General features: G+C 46.3%; 1 protein-coding gene across 1 annotated transcript in view; it reads left to right on the top strand.

Annotated features, from left to right (window-relative positions):
- The first annotated feature begins 448 nt into the window (after positions 1-448).
- The window catches only part of LOC120407674 (gap junction beta-6 protein), a 70,662-nt gene continuing 53,234 nt past the window's right edge, over positions 449-17,876 (top strand). The window contains exon 1 of the mRNA XM_039543515.1: positions 449-469. Within this exon, the coding sequence (XP_039399449.1) occupies positions 465-469 (5 nt within the window). The 5' untranslated portion in view covers positions 449-464. The remainder of the gene's footprint in view (positions 470-17,876) is intronic.

Here is a 17,876-nt window from a genome sequence, read left to right as displayed (position 1 = left end):
ATTAGAAAAGTGTCACTGGTTTAACTAAATCAACTGAGATGCATTCCTGTAGATGCACTTACACCATTTTAACCCTCGCGTTTACTAGTTTTGCTTAAGTTGGTCAGTTATCAATGCAAGACAAACTGATTTGGGGAAAGAATAAATTGGGTTAAGAGTATTTACTAGATAGATTTTGAATTGAGTTAGTTAAACTCTTGCAACTGTTCTCAAAAGGAAAGCCCTTCTAGTAAGTGCCCCTCCACCATGCTGTGGTAATCCCTTGAGGGTGCAACCGGCTGCTAAGTGATAAATGCTGTATTCACATTGGGATTAGCATCTCCCCTTTCTCCTCCCTTCCCCTATCAGCCAGAGCACTGGGAGAAAGTCAGAGGAGGGAGAAGAGATATATTGTCACTACCCCATTGGAAGACGCATCTTTCCAGAGACACCTGAAGATTGCTGTGGAGAAGAGAGACTCTTCTATGAGGTAGGACTTCTCTGCTTCTAGGGAAACTTGTTTAAAGGTGGGTTTTTGTGTGGAAATAACCAAACTAGTAGAGCAGGGTTACTTTCCTTTCAGAGATTTGTCAGCATGGGGCTGTATCACATTAGTGGCTAAAGGTGGGGAACAAATTCTAAAAGTAATATTCAGGCTCCATTTATTTTCTTACCTGGAATGAAATCGCCTGTCACCCCTGCCGATTCCCAGTGTCTGAAGTAGCTTTTCGGGGCTCAAGCTGATGAGCTCCTTCCTGTGCCAGAGAAACATTCTCTTCTGATTTTTCTCTTGACCCTGTTTTCTTTTCCTTTTTCCCATTCCTTTCCCTCTTTCCCCTTCTCTCCACCACCAAGTGCTTCCAAAACTAAATGTTGATAGAACTGCCAGTATCTAATGTTAATAGTACTAGCAATTCCCTCCTGGGACAGCACACCAGGGTGTCCCAGCTGGAGGAAAAGCAAGTGGTGAGGCCTGGATTGTGTGCCTGGGGTAAAAATCCTGGCTCTGAAATTAACTCTGGTGGAGGGAATCCATTTCATTAAAATAAATCTAATCTAATTACTGCCCTTCCTTTCATCCCATCAGGGAGTTTTCTTAAAGTAATATACAAATATGTTTATAAATTGTACCTGATCTGTGTATTGAGTGTAATCCATATGCCTACATAACAATTCATGTTTAACAAACCTAATATGGCTGTGTAATATTAGTGGGTATTATGTAACTAGATAACAATTGTCTCAATCACTTACCATCTACTGCTACCAAAACAAAATGATACTCCCAGTTCTTTTTTCTGAACAATCACAGCAAACAAACAGACAACCCCCACCAATTATTATAAATGTCCCAATTGCCACCATACATCTTTTTTTGGTAAGTGCAAGAAACTAGGTGAGTGATTCTTATCCAACTTGGGGTAATATTATTTTAAAAAAACAAGCACACAAGTGTAAATTTGTGTAATTACTGTTGCATCATGGTTGTAATTTGACAGTTATGTTATGAGCACCTGGTGATGGTGATGAATTTGGCTGTCCTAATGTTAATAAATGATGTATTACCCTATGTACCTCTTCTTGTAGGTCAGGGGACGGTGTACCTGATGTCCTGTATACCTTAGAAACCAGAACTATAGTTATGGTTTCTAAAACGTTTAAAAATAATTTGAGTCAAAACAAGATAAGCTCAAGGTTCAGATTTTCAGCGGGTAGAAGCCCTGGTCAACCCCAGTTGTGTGTGTAAGGACATGTCATGTTTACATTTCATGGTGGCATGTAATCATGTAAATTCCCCTGGTGCATGTAATTGCAGTAACCTTACATAAATGGAGATATAATGTTGTATGCACTAGTTTCCATAGGGACAAAGATCTGGAAATTTAAGCATGAATAAATTTGTCTTTGCTAATGTCATTTAAGCTTTATGATATGTTGTTATGAACCAGTGCCAGGACTACAGAGCCCTTACAGAAGTCCCGTTAACTAAACTAAATAAATATGCAGTGGAATTTGGTTTGACTGCCTACCACTTGAAGTGGTCATTTGGCTGTGTGGGTTAACTCTTGCTTTACAAAATCCAGTTCACATTTTGTGCTAACATATTTGCCCCTCACTTATACTGCTCAATGGGTTTTTCCATTGTAGAGATGTGGGTCCTAATCCAAAGTCCATTGAAGACAATGGAAAGACATACACTGGAATCAATGGGAAGGCTCCCATTGACTTCAGTGGGTTTTGGATCAAGCCATTTGATAAGGATTTCTTTCAGGTTTCTTCAGTAATTTCAAAGGTAGGAAAAAAATCCTCCCAGTTTTGAGTGGCCACTAATAAGACTTAGACAATGGTACAGCTTGATAGGCTACCAATTAAAGCTAGTTTTAGCTTGATCAGTGTTTCTTGTCCTGAAAATTATTGATACAATTTTGCTCCACCCGTCCAAGAGGGAGGTTTTCCTTTATGTGTCTCTGATTTGGAAAACTGACACTTTAGTAAGACTCACAGACAGCTCATGTGAGGATCAAATGGGAAGAGTTTGTATTGATCCTTATAATCGATTGTCTATGTATAGGAGAAAGAGGAACAATCTGAACTCAAGTATGTGCACTTAAATGTAGATAACCAAACTGCACAAGAGCAAAACTCCAGAGACAAGACTTAGCTGGAATAAAGAATGAAATGTTACCTACAGAATCCCACTGGGAAAGGTGTTACCAAGGCCTGAGTCTCCACTGCCTTGTTCCTTGTATTGTACAATGCTATCAAATTAGAAAAGGAGATACACACACTTTCCACGGATACATATAGTGAAGAGTAGGTACACACACTATGCACAAGGTACAGCACAATGAAGAACAAGACTCCAGATTTCTTGTATAAACTGGAGATCAGAAAATAATCTGCATATTAAGTGTAAAACAGGACAACACTGTTTTGAGAAAAAATTGGAGAAAAATATGTTAGTGTCATGCATCGGGGCACATTAGAGGCAAAACAAGATGACCTTGAATGAGCTGAAACCAAGAATTTGTTTTTGCATTCATGATTTACATACTCTGATATGTTATCTTGAGACTCTCTTAAAACAGTTTCTGGCTCTGATCTGATTGTGGGTGACTGGAGGGCAGCTGCAGGTGAAGCCTTGACCAATGCAGGTGGGTTGACAGCTCTGTGTATACAGCACATCAAAAATTGGCTGGTTACACTTTTTATAGTGTGGGAAAGGCATGTCTCGTTCTGCCTCTTGCACTGCGGGTAAAGGTGCATCTCTGTACGATTCAATGGGTTGTTTTGCAAATGCATCAAACAGTTTAGTTTTTGGGGGGTTTTGCACATGGGGCTGGGGAGAAATGGTCTGAGGTAAGCAGGATGAAGTTTAACAAAGACAAATGCAAAGTGTGCCACTTAGGAAGGAACAATCAGTTTCACACATACAGGATTGGAATAGACTGTCTAGGAAGGAGTACAGCAGAAAGGGATCTAGGGGTTATAGTGGACCACAAGCTAAATATGAGTCAACAGTGTGATGCTGTTGCAAAAAAAGCAAACATGATTCTGGGATGCATTAACAGGTGTGTTGTGAGAAAGACACGAGAAGTCATTCTTCCGCTCTACTCTGTGCTGGTTAGGCCTCAGCTGGAGTATTGTATCCAGTTCTGGGCACCACATTTCAAGAAAGATGTGGAGAAATTGCAGAGGGTCCAGAGAAGAGCAACAAGAATGATTAAAGGTCTTGAGAACATGACCTATGAAGGAAGGCTGAAAGAATTGGGTTTGTTTAGTTTGGAAAAGAGAAGACTGAGAGGGGACATGATAGCAGTTTTCAGGTATCTAAAATGATGTCATCAGGAGGAGGGAGAAAACTTGTTCACCTTAGCCTCTAAGGATAGAACAAGAAGCAATGGGCTTAAACTGCAGCAAGGGAGGTTTAGGTTGGACATTAGGAAAAAGTTCCTAACTGTCAGGGTGGTTAAACACTGGAATAAATTGCCTAGGGAGGTTGTGGAATCTCCATTTCTGGAGATATTTAAGAGTAGGTTAGATAAATGTCTATCCGGGATGGTCTAGACAGTATTTGGTCCTGCCATGAGGGCAGGGGACTGGACTCGATGACCTCTCGAGGTCCCTTCCAGTCCTAGAATCTATGAATCTATATGAAGCATTTTCTTTAATATCTCTTTAAATTCAGAAAATTGCTCCACAACGTTGCCTCCTTCTCAGTCCTCCTCCTTTCATATTGCTGTGCCATCACAGGAGAGCACATTCTGGTAGGATCGGTCCCAGAAAGCCCTCTCCTCTGCAGTGATGGTGACGTACTATGCTTCAGAAGAGGTGTAATGTTGGGCCTATACAATATAGTTCAAAAGAGCAAGAAAGGTTGTGGTGCCTCATTGGTAAGACTGCATTGCAAGCAGTGGCAATCACCAAGGCCAGGTGTGCAGTACAAAGTTTTGTTGGCATCGCTGTGTCCGTCAGGGGGTGAGAAAAAGCCACACCATTAGCTGACACAGCTGTGGTAGTAAAACCCCCAGTGTAGACCCAGCTATGCCAGTACAACAGGGCTTCTACTGGTATAGCTTATGTCATTCAGGGAGGAGGTGGCATTACTCTACTGGCAGCGTTCCTTCTCCTGTTGACATGCACTGGGTCTACATTAAAGGGCTCTGCCAGTAGTGCTATACCAATATAGTTGTATCAGCAGAGCCTGTGTAGTGTAGGCAAGGCCTCAGTATTGCTCCTGCACTCAGTATTGCTCTGGTTAGTGGGGATACCAGGATTCTATTCCCATCTCTTCAGCTAGCTTATTGGTGACCAGGGGCAAGTGACTGGGGACCAAATTTTCAAAAGTGGCCTCTGATTTTGGATGCCTCAGTTTTTGAGTGTCCATCTGTAGCTACCTAGGGTATGATTTTATAGAGATCTTGTGTATCCACAGCACCTTCACCCAGGGGCGGCTCTAGAAATCAGGCTGCCCCAAGCAGCGCGGAGCGCTGCACCGCCCTTCCCCGGTCCGCGGGCGTCCTCTCTTCCTCCCCCCGCTGAGCCTCTGCCGGCATGCGCGCGGGTCCACACGGAGCCGGACCAGCGGACAGACCCGCGCCGCCGCCCGCGGAGCTCACGCGCCGCCGACGCGGGACCGGACCCGCGCGCGCGCCAGCCCGCAGGTCCGGCCGCCGTCCGCTGCTGCCGCAGGAGCCCGCGGCGCCGGAGCCACGAGCCCCACGCCGCCCCCCGCCCGAAACGGCCGCCCCGCCGCCGCCTGCTGCCGCCGCTGGCCTGGGCCCCAGAGCCTTCACCTACCGCCACTCATTGGGGGTGGTTTAATTATGATGATGGGAGAGCTCTCTCTTGTCAGCTCAGAGTGGCTACACAAGCGATCTTACAGCAGCGCAGCTGCATCAGTACAGTTGTGCCGCTGTAAGCTCTCTAGTGTAGACATAGCTTTAGTAAATCTCCTGGTGATAATCCTATTTTTATCATGGGAGCTGTTAAAACTTTAACATCAGATTTTGCTTGCCTTCTGGCAAAGTTATGCCATTTTGTCTGTCTGGAAAGTACCAGCACATTGTGAGTGCTGCCATAAAGAGTAAATAAAAATAATAATGTGGGTCACACTTCTCGCAACCCAGCGATATGATGATGAGTCACTCACTTTGGGACTGACCCACCTCCAAGTGAGAGCTTTGTCATGTGTTCTGCATTACTCATAAGGTTTTGTTTCTTATGAAGTGGGACTGGCCTTTGGTGAGGTGTTCCAGGTAACTGGGTAAAGATTAAGAGTTATTATGAAGAAGGAACACATCCATTTTTACTTTCCCAAGAACTGTTTGTTAATACTTGAATTTGAATTGTCAGCATTTATGAAAATGTGTGTTATAGTTTCACTGTGCTTCATTCATGCAGCCTACGCAGTGGAAACCTTGGGCATTTTTATATGGGGCATGTTGGCTTGTGAAAGCACAGATTGTACGTTGCATATGGATACCAAATGGGGAGAAACTGCATAGTAAATTTACAACTCAACTTTCATTATAACCTCCTCTTGTCACTTTTTCTTAAATGTCTCTTTTTTAACTGAAATTTTATATACCTGGTCCCCACTAAAAAGTTATTTGTGTGAGGGAAGTTGGGTCCATTCAGCTGTTTTTGAATTAGGCAAGCAGGAACCATACCTACTTTCCCCATATTTCATGTATTTTTAAGACTTTTTTTTATACACACAGATAGCTCAAATGGCTGAGTTTTTAAAACATCACATGTGGATAATCTTCCTTGAGGTATAGGCAGGGGCGGCTCCAGGCCCCAGCACGCCAAGCGCGTGCTTGGGGCGGCATGCCGCGGGGGGCGCTCTGCCAGTCGCCGGGAGGGCGGCAGGCAGCTCCGGTGGCCCTCCTGCAGATGTGCCTGCGGAGGGTCCGCTGGTCCCGTGGCTCCGGTGGAGCATCCGCAGGCATGCCTGCGGGAAGGCCACCGGAGCCACGGGACCAACAGACCCTCCGCAGGCATGTCTGCGGGAGGGCCACCAGAGCCGCGGGACCAACGGACCCTCCGCAGGCATGTCTGCGGGAGGGCCACTGGAGCCGCGGGACCAACGGACCCTCCGCAGGCATGTCTGCGGGAGGGCCACTGGAGCCGCGGGACCAACGGACCCTCCGCAGGCATGTCTGCGGGAGGGCCACCAGAGCCGCGGGACCGGCGACCGGCAGAGCACCCCCCGCGGCGTGCCGCCGTGCTTGGGGCGGCGAAATGGCTAGAGCTGCCCCTGGGTATAGGTAGCTGTTTGTTAAGTTGGAAAGAAAATATTCTAAAGTGATAATTAAAAAATCTTCATGTGCTGTTAAAAACAAATTCTCTTTTGGCTTCCATTACAGTATAGTCTGTGGTTCTCTGGAGCGGCACAGCTCTGTATCTGCCACGTTATCGTATCAGAACTAGGTTTTTCCTATATCAACCATGCAATGTCATCTAAAACACACAATACTGTGGAAAAATACACTGCATGGGTTAGTGGGAAGGGTTTGTGTGTAATCCAGAGTTCTGCAGTTAATGGCATTATGTAAAACAGAATTGCATAATTCTGTAAATCAGAACTATCTCTTCATTTTTTTTCATTAGGAAAAAGGAATTAAAAGCAACAGCTACACCCCCCAATATGTATCAGTGGTTAAGGATGACTTATTTATATATATATATATATATATATATATATATATATATATATATATATATATATATATATAAATAAAAACCTAAAACATGAATTTTGAAAAAGTGAAGGTTGCTAAATGACAACAATGTAGTTACCCATTACTTCTTTTGCAAAATATAGCTATTAAAGGCAAGGAAAGTAATAGTTAAGGACATATAAATGGTACAGTCCCCACATAAATACATTATTCTTATCCACTGCAAAGATAAACATATTTCATCACAACAGCACAACCTACCCTTTGACCCCTGGATTATTCTTATATATTATTTTTATTACTTTATGTTAAAGGGAAATAATCCATTAATATATTTATCAACTGATAATAAAAATTTGGTTCTTTTATTAATATTGATTATGATTGTAGTTATCTATGTTGAAGTAGTACACAAGTCCTCTCTCAGGATTGGGGTCCCATTGTGCTAGGCATTGTACTGATACCCATATGAAAACTCTGCCTTGAAGAGTTCCCAGGATGCAACAGAGGAATGCGATTAAAAAACCAAACAGGACTAGGGAATGGAGGAGTGACATCATGCAATTAGGCTTTGATCTGGTAAAGAATGTTAGCATGTGCTTAACTTTAAGCACATGAACAATTTTTTTGATATGAATGGGATTGCTCAGATGGGCTATGAATGAGATAACTCAAGTTCAGCATGTGCTTTGCTGCACTGGGGCCTTACATGGATTTACATAGACTTATTACACAACTTGATGGTTTTAAATCTGACATGTTTTTTAACAATGAATAAATAAAATTACCTATCCCTAATAGCCACACAAGCTAGTTGTAATTGTGGTTTTCTGAGAATACTGTTTTATTTATATATATAATATAAAGCTGTCTGTTACCAGGTTTGAGGTGTTCAATCCAGACCAGTGAGTGGTTGGGTCGTTACTTGCCCTGCAACCCGGCATGCCTCACAGTGCTTTGCCGCTGCAGTTCCCAACCTGGGTTGCTCACAACCAGCCTGCATGCATGCAAGCCACAGCCTGAATGTCTGTGTGCTAGCCGGCCCTGGTTCAGCAGCTCTGACCCAGCAATCTGTGTACAGCTCCACAGCCCCACTCTGGCTTTGCATCAGACTCGATTACTACTTGCCGGGTGACCCCAGCACACTCCTGGTCCTGAATTTCCCAAAACTGTGTGCTCTGCAGTGTCCAGCCCATTTCTGGACAGTTCAGAGAAATAATAAGGTTTGTTTGTTCCCCTAAAACAGTGGTACTCAACCTACTTACCATTGTGGGGTGCATATGCAGCTCTCTATGTGTTATGTGGGCCGCATCCACACACTATATATACTACCTGTATGGCCCTGAGAATGTCACATGGGCAGCAGCCATGTGCTGTTTGGGCCGCAAGCAGCCATGAGCTGTGGGTTGAGAACCACTGCCCTAAAGACACAAAAAAAATCACAGCTTATTAACTTAACTGGGTACATATAACCTTCCATTTAAACACAGCACTGAGTTGGTTTATGGTAAAAATAAAACAAATGTATTAATAACAGAACATAGGTTAAGTGATGCCAAGTAAAAGGAGTAAAGTTAGAAAGGGTTACAAGCAAATAAAAGTGAAAACACGCATCTGAGAGTATAAAACTTAATCTAGCAAGTTACAGGGTTTGCTCAAGATGTTTTCTCACCTACATTCAGTTTCCAGAGACTTCTGGAAGGACCTATCTTTCTCAGTTTGCAAGAGCTCTGTTCCCTTGTGTCTGTCTATTGATGGATGCCAAAGATAGTTTCTATCTTTGCTTATATTTTCAAATATTCAGTGACTTTTGTTTCAAGAGGCAGGATGACTTCATGCTGCTTTTTCCCTTCCTGTGGGCTTCCCATCATGTAAATGAAGCTTCTGTTGTTTTGATTCCATCATGCTTAATTTACATAAGAGGCGGGTAAATAACTGCCTTCTTTCCTGTCTGATAGGGAACCTGTTTCTCTCTTTGTGGCCACATACTTTAAAGCATAATATCATCAAGTATCCATATTTCCTCATATAGTGTTAGTACATACATTACACAGTGATATTAATCACCAGTGTGGTGTTAGCTTCCAGAAACGACCTCACTCTCTACGCTTTTATGATGCAGTAATATTGTATACAATCAGTTGATTCAATTGCGTTTCACTTGACGTTCAGTCCCCCTGTCTTTATAGACCAATACATCTTTGAAATGAATTCTTCTGAGGGTTACCCCTCCAAGTAAAGCTTATTCAAACTCTGAGGAAGGCAACATGAAGTTTGGTGGTGAAGAAAGTTCCATGCTCTTTCTTCTCCCACTTGTTTGCTTAATAGCTTTGTTTACCTAATATATAAAAATAGACCTTAACTGTTTTTGTCTGAAGACTGGGCTGGTCAGAGAATCAAGTACACATTCCTTTGTCTAAGACAGACCTGTTTACCAACTCTCCCTGACATACCTCGTTTAAACACACTTTAGCCATAATTCCAGCATATGGTCATAATTAATGATCAGTGAATTATTAGTTTTCCAATGATCTCTTACATGACACCTTTTAAATACAGATTATGACCATAGTGAATTGGGGCACACTGAATTGGTCAGGCCAGCTGGAACTTTCTACCTGATACCCATGAGCCCCTTCCCCTTTGGCATTGGGATGCTCTTAGGGTCACGGCCCCCTCCCCTCACAAAGGTGCAGGAGGGTTACCCACTGCCTGACCCGGAGGCAGCTGGTCAGAGCCCGCTTTCCTAGACGGCATCTGCCACCGTATTTTCTTTCCCATTCATATAGAAGAAATCTGTTTTTTCACCTCTGTCTGTTTACAGTCTTGAGGACATAATATCAGAGCGTATTCATAATTTCATGTACTTAGTTGTTACAAACATTGCACAGTGACATTAATGACCAATGTGTTATTAGATTTCAAATGATATATTACATGTCACCGTTTAAATAAATATCATGACACCCGTGCGGGAGGTGTAGTGAGTACCGTATGTCAGACCTGACAAGAGTTGCTGACACAGAGTAGTGAGCCACAAATGGGCCTCGGTGTCACACTGTTTTAACAGGAAAAGTGAATAACATTGTCCATGACCTGCAGTGGGTCTTCCAGTCAAAAGTGTGATGCCACTTTATTGTATCAAAGTTAGAAACCATTTGTGAGAGTTCTTTCCTAGGCACAATTTCCATCTCATGTACGGCAAAGACCTTAATTCATATTAGACTGTAACCAAGCAATCTTGCCATCCCATTTGGAGTTAGAAGAACACTAGTTTTCATCTAGTTTGTTTCTTACTGATTTTTAGTTAACTTATAAAATTACTCACATTAGGCTCAATCATGTGCCACTAAGCACCTGTGCAGGGGATTAAGGGAACATAAGAAGGCCCTTATTCCCCTGTGCAGGCCTTCTGGATTGCCAGACCCTGCACTCGTAGGCGCCGAGTTTCTAATCAGATGGGGGGTGCTTCCCCTGGCTCTGCTCAGGCCCTACCCCCACTTCACCCCTTCCCAAATGCCCCACCCCTGCCCTGCTTCTTCCCACTCCCACCCTGCCTCTTCCTGCCCTGTTCCACCCCTCCCCTGAGTGCGCTGCACCCTCACTCCTCCCCCCCTCAGCGCCTCCTGATGCCATGAAACAGCTGATCCGTGGCAGTCAGCAGGTGCTGGGAGGGAGGGGGAGGCATTGATTTGCAGGGCCCATCCATGGGCAGGAGGCACTGGGAGGAGGGAGAGGCATTGATGGGGGACTGCTGGTGGGTGATAAACACCCACCATTTTTTTCCTGTGGGTGCTCCAGTCCCAGAGCACCCACAGAGTTGACACCTGTGCCTGCACTAGCAAGTTACTCTTTCTAGTCCAGCGATGAGCGGTTCATGCACCGCCCATCGGGGGAGGCTAGCCCCCAGCTCCTCCCCCAGCCCAGAGGCCCAGTCCCCCATGGCTAGCCCCCCACCTCCGAAGCGTGGGAAGGCGGGCGGCACGCAGCCCAAGCCGGCACACTGAGGGGCTGGAGCTGCCGCACGCAGGGAGCAGGGGGGCGGGGCCACGCCTGGCTGTTTGGGGAGGCACAGCCTCCCCCAGCCTATGTGACGCGCCGCCCATGAGTCCAGCATTTCTCAAATCCGGCCACTGTGGCTGCATGTGGCCACCAGGGGCTTTTATTGTGGCCACAGCCTCCTGGGTGATGTTGGAGGTTCAGCGGAAGCAGTGGCCCCTCTCCCAGGACTGCCAGCAGAAGTTGGTCCCTACCCACTTCTGGAGCCCCAAACACTGTAGGAGCAGGCAACCAGAGTGAGTTCTCCACCTTCCCATGGGTGATGGGGCCCGGGCTTCAGTACCGGGGTGGTGGGCGGCAGACTCTAGCCGTGCAGCGGTGGGCTCTGGCTCTGACCCCACCCCTCCCACATTGCCCCTGACCGCACTGCCTCCTCCAGGCCCTAGCTATGCAGCGAGATCCCAGGCTCCAGCCCCCGGGCTCACCCCCCATGCCGCTCCTGACCCCACTGCCTCTTCCAGTCCCCAGCTGTGCAGCAGGACACCAGGCTCTGGCCCCATGCTCACCCCCTCCCCCCACGCCCATGCCGCCACGGACCCCACTGCCTCTTCCAGAGTTCCACCCATCCCCCCATCCTCCTACTGACCCCCCAACACACACACCTCCCTATCTACCTCCCCATCCAGAGCTTAATTTGTCTCCCAGCTTGTCGGGGCTGAGTAAGTCTGCTGTGAAAAGTGATAGTAACAAATATACAACCATCAGTTTTCACAGTAGCAGACTTACTAGCTAGCAAGTCTGGAAAAAAAATCAACCAAAACAAAACATGCAAAGCACCTTATTTGTGTTTCTATTCTGTTTAGGTTCAGTAAAGAATAGAGACAATTGTACATTATTTTTATTATTGAGTCTGCAAAAAACAAAACAAAACAAAAAAACCCTCTGCATAAATAAATGACAATGATTTGGACATGTATATGTGCATATTTGTTTGGTTTTCCTAAGGTTAATAAAGTATTTTAGAAAAAATTCAGAGTGGCCACCAGCAAGAGTTGGTGGCTGCACTCTGAGGCCACCAAAAAATGTGTTGTGAGAAACCCCTGTTCTAGTCCCTGTCCAGTGCAGGTGAGCAGGGAGTGAGTGGGCAAGGGTGGGGATGGGTGGAGCCTTGGCTGGCATTCACAAGGTGCTGGCCAGCTGAGCCAGCATATCAGGGGAAGCAGGAACCCTGGTTCCTGCCTTGCTCTTGGGGCAGTGCAGCTGTGTCACACTCTGGAAAAGATGTGACCAAATTAGAGAATCCAGAGGCGAGCAACAAAAATGCTCAAAGGTTTGGAAAACCTGACCTCTGAGAAAAGGTTAAAAAAACTTGGGCATCTTTAGTCTTGAGAAAAAAAGACTGACGGGGGACCTGATAACTGTCTTCAAATATGTTAAAGCCTGTTATAAAGAGGACTGTGATCAATTGTTCTCATGTTAAGTGGAGGTAGGACAAGAAGTAACGGAATTAATCTGCAGAAAGGGTTCAATATGAGGAAACACTTTCTTTAAACTCTGGGACAGGCTTCCAAGGGAGGTTTGGAATCCCCATCCTTGGACGTTTTCAGGAACTGGTTAGACAAACACCTGTCAGGGATGGTCTAGGTTTACTTGGTCCTGTATCAGCACAGGGGGCTGGACTTAGTGATATCTCGGAGTCCCTTCAAGCCCAACCTTTCTATGATTCTATTATTGTGCTAGGCACAAGAGAGAATGTCCCTGCCCCGATGAGCCTAAATGGCACTGAATAAGCAATAGGATTCACTGCGTAGACTTTGCCGATTTGTTGCAACATTAAGAATGAATGAAATAGTCTGAAGAGAAATAATAATTAGTTGTATTGCCCGAAGACCCTAGTTGGGATTGGGTTGTAATGACCATTGTCTGAGCACTGTACAAATGTGGAGTAGGAGAGTCCCTGCCTCAAAGACCTTACAGTCTAATAATAATAAGCAGTCTAATCAACAATGGATGGATTTTTTGTGTGAGGATAATTGGCACTAATGCTAGCAGGACAGAGGATGAGGACGGGCATGTGAATGGGTTTAAGGAGGAATTAAACCATAAACTTTATTAAATGTATTAACAGTACTAAAAATATAAGTATGAATATACCAGTCCATCAGAGGTCCCTCTTCAGGCCTCTTACTCCAGGGCCCATAGGCCATCTATTGAATTCCAAGCTCCAGCTGTCTCCTTATAATCCCTTTGTGTGCTAGGAATGGGCTCCTCCTATTAAGAGCTGTGTAATCAGGAAGTTTTAAAGCACCACAACATCAGGATGTCAACAATACTGCTTGTGTACAGAACTGTTGTTCTTTCATCTCTTTTGTACGGGTGCGAAACATGGATACTATATAGGCGTCACATCAAGCAGCTTGAAGCATTCCACATGCGCTGCCCCAGCAACATCATGAAGATCCGCTGGGAAGACAAAGTGCCCAATCTTGAGGTCCTCGAGAGAGCCCAGATGACAAGCATCGAAATGATGATCATGAAGTCACAGCTACGTTGGACCGGTCATGTCAGCCGCATGGATGCCAACAGAATCCCCTGCCAGCTTCTGTATGGTGAGCTCTCCCAGGGCATCCGGCATTTAGGTTCTCCATGGAAACGTTACAAGGACACCATCAAAGCCAATCTGCAGTACAGCAGTATCAAACCTAGGGACCTTGAGGACGCCGCCAGCGACAGAACACAGTGGAGTGCAACAGTCAGAAACACCTGCATTGCCTTTGAGGAAGACCGCTGCCGGCGTCTACAAGAGGCACGCGAACAACATCACAGAGCACCAGCAGCGCACAACCCACTGACCGCGAACTTCCCATGCACCATCTGCAGCAAAATGTGCACCTCCAGAATTGGCTTGTACAGTCATCAGAGGGCACAATGTGAGACCAACAATAAATGATCTGCACAGATTTGTCATCATCGGATTGATGGACTACCAAGAATCAGGAAGCCATTTGCAGTGCACCACGATAACTTCAGTAATGCCAACCGCAAGCATTGAAAAATCATGTGATTGGCTTAATTAAAAATAAAGACCTGTCAGGTTCTTTATATTTGCTTTCTGGTTTTGAGTCTTTGAGGTATATTCAGGTCACAGTTTCCAGCTTCTATCTCAGCTGTGAGGGCCATAAATTTACTTATTTTTTTTTAATTAAAGCTGAGATTCTCACCTACTCACATAACTCCCGAGACTGTGGCTTTAAGAAAATCACCAAGTATGACAAGACTCCTGATAAAATGTGAGAGTTGGCAACACTGTAAACTTTATCGGTCCTACACATTTTTTAACAAAGTTCCATAATAGTGTTGTGCGATTTATTTGCTGTTTGTAAATCGGTTTGAGATCATTTGAGAGTAAGTGCTATGCAAATACAAAGACAGTATTTGCATAGCCTAGACGCTCTCAGTACCTGAGATCAGAATGAGGTGAACATGAAATGTTTGGCTATGATTAGGACTAGAGTAAATGTAACACTTGCCTCCATTCTTCATGCCCTATCTGTGGTTGTTGCAACTGCAAATTATATCTAGACCGCAGTGATGTACTTGGCCGTGTATATGTATTGCAGCATTTTGCAGTTAGGATGATGCTATTTTGCAGAATGTTACATGTCCCTCAGTTAAATTAAAGGCATGAGTTGAACTGTCTCTTCTTTCATGTCAAGTCACTGATCCTGTTCTGTGACTCTGTAAAAAATTAACAAGTCACATGTTACTTCTGAATGGCTGCGCCTGGCCCACGTTGTCAGGAGGGTGGGCAGGAGCGATCTTTACTCAGTGTCTTGGAAGAAGCGACAGTATTTATTGTGCTCTCTCTGAGCCTGGTAAACAAAATCTGAACAACCTCCCTCCCTGCTATTCTCTGGATCAATTTGACTTTGCCAGTAAGTGTTCCCTGGCCTTTTGCTGCTCAGAATCCCCTGCTTTCTGATTATTGTTCATTTTATTTGTAATCTTTCCTCATAATTAGCTCCTACCATACACAGAGGTCCCATATCTCTGTGTATTGCTGTCAGAGACTCACACTCCTCTTGGCTGCTCCTCCCACCATGCAGAATTCCCTCCCTTCCTACTGCCCAGGGCCAGCTACAGACCCCAGCGCGCCAAGCGCGCGCTTGGGGCGGCATTTTGCCGGCAGGGCGGCAGGCGGCTCCGGCGGACCTTCCACAGTCATGCCTGCGGGAGGTCCACCGGAGCCGCGGGACCAGCGGACCTCCCGCAGGCATGACTGCAGAGGGTTCGCTGGTCCCGTGGCTCGGGTGGACCTCCCGCAGGCATGACTGCGGAAGGTCCGCCGGAGCCGCCTGCCGCCTTCCCAGCGCACCCTCTGCGGGCACGTCTGCAAGAGGTCCCCCGGAGTCGCGGGACCGGCAGCGCGCCCCCTGTGGCATGCCGCCGTGCTTGGGGCGGCCAAATTCCTAGAGCCGCCCCTGCTACTGCCTGGGCACTGCTGCTTTGTTGTGCCTCATTTTATGGCATCTGAGTTTCGTCATAAGCTGATACTCTGAAAATACAGAGGGTCAGGAGCAGCAGCAGCAGTCAAGGAGATTCCCCCATTCCCCAAAGAGCCAAGGGTGGTCCATGAAGCAATGTAGGTACCTGAATTCCCTATGCACAGCACCACTGTGATCCACAAATTCCCTCTTGGCTGATGCCTAAACTCACCTGGCACCTGGCTTTCTGCGGTAAAAGTTCCCTATCTGCCTAAGTTTAGCTCATGGGACATACACACTGCTGCCGCACTGTAGGCATCCGGATATCTATCACCTGCCTATGCCACAGATCTCCCACCTACACCACAAAGCAACTCACAAACTGTGGGGAGACAGGCATTCAGCCATTTAGCTCACATGTGGGCCCCGAGCTGGTAGGCGCTTCTGAGCACACCTGCTGGATTGGGTCCCATTCAAAACTGAGGCAGAGGAAGTAGTGGTGCCACCCACATTATAAATTTTAGCCCAGTGGTTAGAGTCCTCACCTGAGGGTGGGAGACCCAAGTTCAATTCCCCCTCCTCTGCAAAAGGAGGAGAAAGGATTAGAATGGGGCTAAATAATGAAAATCATTGGAGCAGGGGCATTGGCCCTACAGTCTCCCACCTCCCAGGTAGCTGTCCTAACACGTGAGGAGCATGCCACCAGCCCCCCCCCCCACCTTGCTAGAGTCATTTCTAGCCCAGTGACTATGTAAGTATCCACAACAGAGCCATTGTTGGGCTAGAGAGTGAGGGACTGACTCTAGCTCCATTGTTAGGACAGCCACTTGGGAGGGGGGAGACCATGGCGCCAGTTCCCCTCTCCAATGCCACTTTCATTATTTAGCCACAGTGGAACAGCTTCAAGAGCAGAGACTGAGGAAACCCCACCTCAGAATAGCCCATAGCTCAGCAGTTCCAGAACTTTCCTGAAAGGTGGGAGACCCCAATTGAAAACCTTTCTCCTCCTTTGGCAGAGAGGAGGGGAATTGGTCTCCCACATCCTAGGTGGGTGCTCTAACCACTGAGCTACAAGTTACAAAGTAGATGACACCACCCCCACCCCCGAGTTCTGCATGGAGTATTGCAGGCACCTACCTCATTCCCATAGGGAAGAGGCTTACGTGTCTCAGCCACCTGACTCCAGGCAGCAGGTTCATGGTCATAGATCTCAAGCAAAGATAGGTGCCTCCCTGCAGCCTGGAATTAGGCACCTATCTATGCCCCATGCAGGGGTAGGGCCTAGCACACACCCTCTCATCAGTGTATCCTATTACGTAGTGTCGGCCACTCCTCACCTACCGAGCTGGCTTTTGTGGATCGCAATCTACCAGCTACAGAGTTAACACCAGCAGTAGAGGCAGATGCTTTTGATGCTGAAGGTCCCATTTTGGGGGAGGGATAGCTCAGTGGTTTGAGCATTGGCTTGCTAAACCCAGGGTTGTGAGTTCAGTCCTTGAGGAGGCCATTTAGGGATCGGGGCAAAAATCTGTCTGGGGATTGGTCCTGCTTTGAGCAGGGGGTTGGACTAGATGACCTCCTGAGGTCCCTTCCAACCCTGATAGTCTATGATTCTATGATCTCAGGTGCCTCTCCCCATCCCAATCCATTGTACAGGGCACCTAGGCACCTAACTTGGCTTTGTGGATCTCAGTGTTGTGACTGATTTTCTAGATGGCTAAAAGTTAAGCATTGTGACAGTCAGCATTGCAACACCTAAGTCCCTTCATGGATGCCACCCCAGGTGCATATCTTGAAGCATTATCAGGTGACCGTGGCTGGACACAGGGTAAAGCACAATGGTAGGACCCCATGGATTCCTCAGCATTAGCTACCTCCTAGCCTATCAAACCTTAAAGAACTGCTGCCTCAAAGCATACTTGTAATTTACCAAACCTAATCAGGGTGAAGCAGTAGTCATGGCCTGAATTGTGGTAAATGATGCTCCCCAAGTACAGAGTTCCCTTTTCTCTGGTGCTGTGTTGTCTCCCCTCTACCTAAGGCCTTGCAGAAATAATAACCAGACAAAAACCACCAGGCACCAGAGAATGGGGGCTGCGAGGAGGAGCATGCCACCAGCCCCCCCGACCTTGCTGCAGATGGCTGTGGACTAGTCACTCCCACCTGACTGTCCTCTTTCCCCACTGCAGCTCATACAAAATACTCATGTTTTATGCCAATGGGGGGG

Source organism: Mauremys reevesii, linkage group 1 (genome assembly GCF_016161935.1).
Source record: "Mauremys reevesii isolate NIE-2019 linkage group 1, ASM1616193v1, whole genome shotgun sequence".
Classification (NCBI taxonomy): Eukaryota; Metazoa; Chordata; order Testudines; family Geoemydidae; genus Mauremys; species Mauremys reevesii.
Note: the sequence above shows the minus strand (reverse complement) of the source record. Positions and strands in the feature narration are given on the sequence as shown.